Source organism: Coturnix japonica, chromosome 25 (assembly GCF_001577835.2).
Source record: "Coturnix japonica isolate 7356 chromosome 25, Coturnix japonica 2.1, whole genome shotgun sequence".
NCBI lineage: Eukaryota > Metazoa > Chordata > Aves > Galliformes > Phasianidae > Coturnix > Coturnix japonica.
In genome coordinates, this window is record NC_029540.1 from 624,682 (window position 1) to 631,729 (window position 7,048).

At 58.2% G+C, this 7,048-nt stretch overlaps 1 protein-coding gene across 2 annotated transcripts in view; it reads left to right on the forward strand.

Annotated features, from left to right (window-relative positions):
- LOC107324442 (dnaJ homolog subfamily A member 1-like) overlaps window positions 1-7,048 on the forward strand; it is a 9,325-nt gene that overhangs the window by 806 nt on the left and 1,471 nt on the right. The window contains exons 2-5 of one of the 2 annotated variants that reach the window (XM_015884466.2): window positions 200-342; window positions 430-625; window positions 1,308-1,412; window positions 1,490-1,717. In XM_015884466.2, the coding sequence (XP_015739952.1) occupies window positions 211-342; window positions 430-625; window positions 1,308-1,412; window positions 1,490-1,717 (661 nt within the window). In that variant the 5' untranslated portion in view covers window positions 200-210. The remainder of the gene's footprint in view (window positions 1-199; window positions 343-429; window positions 626-1,307; window positions 1,413-1,489; window positions 1,718-7,048) is intronic. The other variant, XM_015884465.2, reaches the window with a different exon arrangement.

The following is a 7,048-nucleotide window of genomic DNA, read 5'->3' on the forward strand; positions in this document are numbered from 1 at the left end:
CCCCCCTGCCTTGGGAACAGCCCCATCCCATATGAGCAGAGATAATTATGCCCCCCCCCCCAGGCACTAGAGTAACGCTGGGGCTTATCAAAGGGCAGCACATGGAGTGGGGCAGCTGTGGGAATGTGGAAACTTAAAGGGGAAGTAGGGGGGGTGTTGTGGGACTAAAGGAGGTGAACCCCCCCCCCCCCATTTGCAGCAGTGAGGACGATGGTGAAGGAGACGGGCTACTATGACCTGCTGGGTGTGAGACCGGGTGCCAGCCTGGATGAGATCAAGCGGGCGTATCGACGCCTGGCACTGCGTTATCATCCTGATAAGAACCCCAGCGAGGGGGAGAGGGTAGGAACCCCCAACCTCACCCCACAACCCAGCCCTACATTGCCCCCCATTGCCCTGCTTACCCCCCCTTTCTCTTTTCCCTCCCAGTTCAAGCAGATCTCTCAGGCCTACGAGGTGCTGTCGGATTCACACAAACGGGCTCTGTATGACCGTGGAGGGGAGAGAGCCATGAAGGAAGGAGGCTTGGGCAATAGGGGCAGCCCTGGCTTTGGTTCCCCTATGGATATCTTCGATTTGTTCTTTGGAGGTGGTGTGAGGATGCGTGGTCGGGCTGACAGACGAGGTACGAGCAATTGGGGGACACTGGGAGCTGGAATTAGGGTGACAGCAAGAGCAGAGATGGGACTGGGTTGACTTGTTGGCTCTGGGGATGTGATTGACCCAATGCTTTTAGGGTTGGGACAGGGTTGACCTGCTCTGAAGACAAGACAGGGTTGACATGTTGGCTCTGGGATGGGATTGACTCTATGACTCTGGGGACGCCAGCATCCAGTTGGTGGCCCCCAGGCTGCCTCGCAATGCACAACCCAGCACAGTTCTTTGTCACCCTCATTACTTTCTCCCACCTGCCCCTCTTCAAAGGGCCCTACCCATTCCCCCGCTGTCCCTAGGGCTGGTGTGAGTCACTTAGAGCTGCCCTGTGCCTTTAGGGACGCAGGGCGTGCAGGGTGCTCTGGTGACAGCAGGATGTTTTAGGCTTGGGTCATGCAAGATGGTCCGATGACTTGCCAGGGCGCTTCTTGCTGAGGTGGCAGGATTTAATTGTGGGGCAATTAAGAGGTGAAGGAAAGCGTCCTGCCACCTCTGGGTAGGGCTGGTGATGTACGGCTGCTTCATGGTGAGAGCTGTGGGGCTGCCCCAGGGGTCTGCAGGATCCGAGCTTTATTTCTGCCATGCAACAGCAAAGTAAGTGGCTGAAGGTACAGCCCTGTTAAGGTGCTGATCCAGGCTCTCCATCCTTCCAGGCAAGACGGTTGTTCATCAGCTCTCCGTGTCGCTTGAGGACCTTTACAACGGCACCACTCGCAAGCTGTCCTTGCAAAAGAACATCATCTGTAGGAAATGTGGAGGTGAGAACCTGGGGGGACTGAGATGAGGGGTCAGCACCGTGCCCAGCCCCTCACCCCCCACCTGCCCTCACCCACAGGCTGTGGGGTGCGGGAGGGTGCACAGCGACGGTGCCCCAAGTGCCACGGTTCGGGTATGGAGGTGAGAATCCATCAGCTGGGGCCCGGCGTGATCCAGCAGATCCAGACAGTGTGTTCCCAGTGTCAAGGCCAAGGAGAATGGATCAGACCCCGCGACTGCTGCCTCACCTGCAACGGCCGCAAGGTTGTGAGGGAGAAAAAAATCCTCAGCGTTCACTTGGATAAAGGTGAGATGGGGCTGTGTGTGTTATGGGGGGGATTCACCCATGATACAGCTCTGGAGCTTGGAGCTGTGTGTGTTTGATGTTTAATCGGGGGGAATTCACCGCATGATACAGGCTCTGTGAGCTTGGAGCTGTGTGTGATGTGGGGAGGGGGAGTTCCCATGATAAATCAGCTCTGGAGCTTGGAGCTGTGGTGTTATGGGGGGGATTCACCCATGATACCAGCTTCTGGAGTTTGGAGATCGTGTGTGTTCAACCGCATGATACAAGCTCTGGAGCTTGGCAGCTGTGTGTGTTATGGGGGGGGCTTCAACCCCCCATGAACTACAGCTCTGGGGAGCTTGGAGCTGTGTGTGTTTATGGGGGGGATATCACCACACATGATACAGAGCTACTGGAGCCTTGGAGGCTGTGTGTGGTCCTATTCCCTGGTGACATTCACGTGTGTGAGTGTTGGTGGTAGGGGGAGGGCACTCACCATGGGAGTAACACACGGCTCGTGGGATGTGGTCGAGAAACGCGATGTGAGTGGGTGTTCAACTGCTTTTCATGGTCCTCCCCCCACTCGATCAAGTCCAGATGTGCCCCTAGGACCGCTCCTTGGAGCTTCCGTCGTTTCAGTGCCTTACTGGGGCGCGGGGATTCACAGCCGATCAATTGGTAGGTGGGGAGCAGCTCCCAGGAGCTGCGAGCCTCGTGTGTGTTTATCTGCGGAGCGTTATCTCTATTTTCTACAACGGGCAAACCACTCGAGTTCATATCCAGCTTCTTGAGAGTATCGTACCTCATGAGACAGAACCTGGATGTCGCCTCTGATCTGCGAGTCGGTTAATATCTACGCATAAGGCACATAGGCAGTGTCCAAAATCCCCTCGCGTCAGCGGTCTGCTGACGCTCAGTGGGTTGGTTCTTGGAGGCGAAGGAGGAGAGTGAGGCTCGTTTTCTTACGGTCACGATGACTCAGCCCATAGGGCTCGGTGAGCGTAGGGCTTTGCGAGATGCTGTCTGCTGTTGTTACCGGGAGACGGCGCTCCTCACGGCGGGAGGGCCGGAATAGATCAAGGGCCAAGCGATGCCTCGGAGCCTGTGTGGGGGTAGGGCTGAGATGGTGGTGTATGGAACTGTCGGAGGGATGGGGAGCAAATTCACGTGCATCCTAAAAGTGATAACAGGGCGAGTGAGCGGCGTGCGGACGCGAGTTGTGAGTGCTGGTTGGCCCTTATGCGATAGTTGGCGACACGCTCTGTGGAAGGTTGACAACATTCTTGAGGGAGTGCGCGGGGGTTCGAGCTAAGGTTACACACTCAGACCAAAGACTGATACCGTCAGCCATGGATACAAGGGACCGGGCCGCTGCGTGGAGCCGGTCGAGAGCTGATGGTGCTGCTAGAGGGGTAAGATGTTAGGGCTTCTTCCTCATCCTCATGGATACAGCTCTTGGAGCATGGGGAGCGGGTAGTTGTGTAGGAGGTTCACGGCCCCTTTGATGGGGGAGGAGGGGGGAAGGACAGGGGCGGTCCCTCGAATACGGCCACTCTTTGACGCTTTGTGTGTTGGGTACTGGTGGGTGGAGTGTGAGGTGACGGGCGTTATACACGGCCATGTGGAGTACGTACACCCGCTCTCCGATATCGCTCGAAAGCGAGTGGGACTTGAGCTCGCTGCCATGTACACCCAGTGGGGTAAAGCCGTCTAGTGAGAAAGGATGTGGCGAGAAATATCAACGGTTACGGGCACCGCTGCCACGTATTCAGTGCCGTGTCATGGCTATTGTTGCTCTGGTGAAAAGATCGCGCCTGGAACATGGGGGAACAAGTGGCGGCATGGGAATTGTCCTGGGATCAGGGGCCTGACGTGCACGAGGGGCAGGTCCCCGCGGTGATTCGGAGAGAGGAGCTCGACGCGTGTATGAATACACACTTCTGACTCTCGAGCTCACAGAGAAGGAGTGTGTATGTGAAGTATCAGGAACTGCTGGCGATAGTAGAGATAGGAGACAGAGAGCGCGGGTCGTTGGAAGCAAGCCACTCGACCGAGAAGTAGAGTTATTGTCTATTCAGACACCGAGAGAGGCCTGGTATATCAGGAACACGTGTGAATACCCTGCTTGCGTCGCCGCGGGGTTCCCCCAATGGCAGCACCACAGAGGATAGGAGGCTGGCAGGGAATGGGAGCGCACCATGGCGGGAGGGATCTCTATTCTTACATTACAGAGCTCACGTCCTTCTCTTACTTGCGATTTGCGCTGTGAGAAGTGCACATCCTTGTCTGACCGGTTCTCTTTTTCCGTATGTCTCGGAGTCCTGGAGAGTGCGAGATACCGCCCGCGTGAGGTGCGCGCACATACGGCGAGATGCGGACACCAGCAAAGTCCCATTCAAAAAGCTGGTGCACGCGGCGCAAAGATCGGGGGGCGAGCGAGGTGCAGCTCGGGAGGTGTATATCGCGTCGACGACCACAGAGCGAGCGAGATAGAGAGATTTCTGACATTGTCAATCCCTCTCTCAGGTGATGTTCATCCACAGGGATGCCTGGAGATCTGAAATGTATCCCCCCGAAGGGCCCCACGGGATTTTTACACAACTAAGGAAACTATCATCACGACCCCGGTGGGAGTGGGGCTTGCGGGTGCCCCCCAGGAGCCGGCACTTAAATCCGTGCGTGTACCCGGCTGACCCCCGGGCTGTCCCCTGGTGGGAGGGGCCCCAGTCTCAGGCCCGTTGCTTCATACTACCGCAGACAAAGACCCACGAGGGGCTGGGGGCTCTGTCTGAGCCGCTCTGGTGCTGCGGCGTGACGTGAATGTGTGACCCACGGAGGGCCTGCGGCCCTATCTTCTCCTTTGCCTTTGAGTCATGCTATTGTTTCGTTGCTGAGTCCCCAAGGTCTCTCCAGGTGTTCCCCTGCATTCCAGGGGTGGGCAGTGGGGCTTTGTCCTGGATGCTTGGCTCCTACCCCTGCTATGGGGCCAAGCTAGCGGCCGGCTGGTCCTTGCAAAGCCCCACTGCAAGGATTTCACCTCTATCCTCATGATGGGGCAAACACGCCGTGCCTGGTCCCATCAGGGTTCCCTATGCCCTCTGTCCCCCGCTGGGACGTCAGTTGACAAATCTATCAGTCCCGCGGCCATTAGCGGGCATTCTCTCACGATGATATTAGTGGGACGGCCGCGGGAGAGCACGCCAGCGGTCAACAACTCCAAGTAGATGAGACGTTGCTGAATTGCTTAGAACGGCGATCGATGCGAAGTGGTCGAACATACCGTCGGTGCCTAAGGCACGTCTTTAAGGATGGGTGATAGGAGGCAAACTCACTGTCTGCGCATCGACAACAGTGTAGGTCACATTCTCCAGGGCGGTACCCGGTAAGTTCTTGGTTCAAATGGGGTAGAGCGCACTAGGCGGTGTTGTCGACGTGTGCCAGGTTGGCGAGGCCCAATTGCCTCGCACGCCGCTGCAAGGAAGGTGGCACAGATGAAGTGATCCTGTGCCCAACCTCCCACCCACGCGAAGCTTGCCACCCGCGCGGCGGCCGCCCAAAGCAAGCAATCCCCCTGGTTGCCGTGTAAAGACTCAAGTTTACAACCTCGCTCATCCATTCCAGCCCCCCCCAGGACCGTCATCCCTGCCCTCTCTCTTTTCAAGATATCTCTCTCGCGCATGCGTTGTGAAGTCCCCGTCTGTCATGGATTCATGGGTGCGTAGCGTCCGCGCCGGTGCTGCTTATGTATCGCCCGGCAGGTACATTTGTAAGCGCCTTATCAACTCTCCTACAGTTCCACCGCAGTCCAGACGGGGGACTGCCTCAATCAGGGCGACGAGCTCTGCCCCATAAGCTCGCCCTTGAGACCCCCGCCCCCACTACGGCGACAGCGGCTCACCACACACACACCAGGGTGGGAACGGGCTAACGAGAGCCTTTTGCCGGGCGGTCCTCTGCCACCCCTCGTTCCCATCCCTAGGGATGGCAATAGAGTCCCGGGATGGAGGAGCCAAGAGAATTGCTGACCCCTGGCGGACTGCTGGCAGGTTTGTGGGGGTGGGGTGGGAGGGGGGATCGATGCGCAGGCGGATGCACCTCAGTTTCCGCATGCCCTTGCTGCCCCCCCCCGGTACGATCGACAGGGCAGTGGGTTGGGCCCTGCCCTGTGCTCCGCCTGCACCTGCCCGGCGCTTGGGGGGGCTTTTTCAAAGTGGCCCCTTTCCCTGCTCGGGGGGCAAACGATTTCGGGTGTTGTGAGGGCAGGCCAGCGGCTGTCGAGGGTCAGGCCCAAGCTGAAGTAAGGCTGGGGAAACCTGAAGCCACGCCCACGCAGATTCAAACAGCGGCCGGTGCGGTGAGCGAGGCTTCCCCCCAGGGGGCAGGCGGACTATGAGCCGGTAACCGCCGAAGGAGGAGTCCGGGACTGCCTTTTTAAATGCCACATACAAAGTCCCTCTCCAAACCCCCCCTCTCCATGGCCCTCCCCACCCCACATAAAAAGACTTAAAATTATTGCCAAAAATAATATAAAAAAGGGCCTAGGTCGCCCCCCCCCCGCCTTACCCCTTCTGTGCAAAGAGAAAAAGAGAAAACCCCTGCTCCGCTCCCCAGGCCAATAACCCAGGCTCCATGCAGGAAAGAAATGGGCAAAGCAAAGTGAACGGCGGAGCATCACCCCCCATGGGGTGGGGGCTTGCAGGCAGGGTCCTCAACCCTACACTACGGCAGAGCAGGTGGAGGGCAGACAGAGCTGGAGCTTTCCACTTATCTCTCGGTGTGGGAATGCCGTCAAAAGAGGCTGGCCCAGTGCTGGGCATCAGATACTTCCTGTATCCCCACATTGTAATGATGGGGTGAAATCTGAGGCAGGCACAAAGCCCCCCCCCCAACCCTCACGCATCAAGTCCAGGGCTGGCACTGTCCAGCCAGGCGCAGGGAGAGGGGAACGCTCCAAAAGGGGTGAATTGCTTGTGGGAAAGGTGACCTATGTACAGGCCTCCCGCCCCTGAGTGTCCAAATGGCTCATGACCCCTCCCCACAAACCCCACGCTGCGCCCCCTAGCGCCCTCTGCGTGGGTACGACCACCCGCACCCGCGAGGGCTCGCCCTACGAGGAGTCTGGCAACTCGGGAAAGTGCCTGGACGGGTGCCATCTTCAACGCTCATCCTCAGTGGTACGCTGTCCCGCCGTACTGGGCCGCGCCGGCCTGTATTGCCATGGGAATGGTGTAGTCACTTCGAGGTCGGGTTCTGGGCGACGGTTACTACCTCCCTTCTCTGGGTCCCTCAGTGGGCGCATCCACCCTCTTCTGACCGGTGGGCAAAGGCTTGGAGTTACTGACGCAGCGTCGG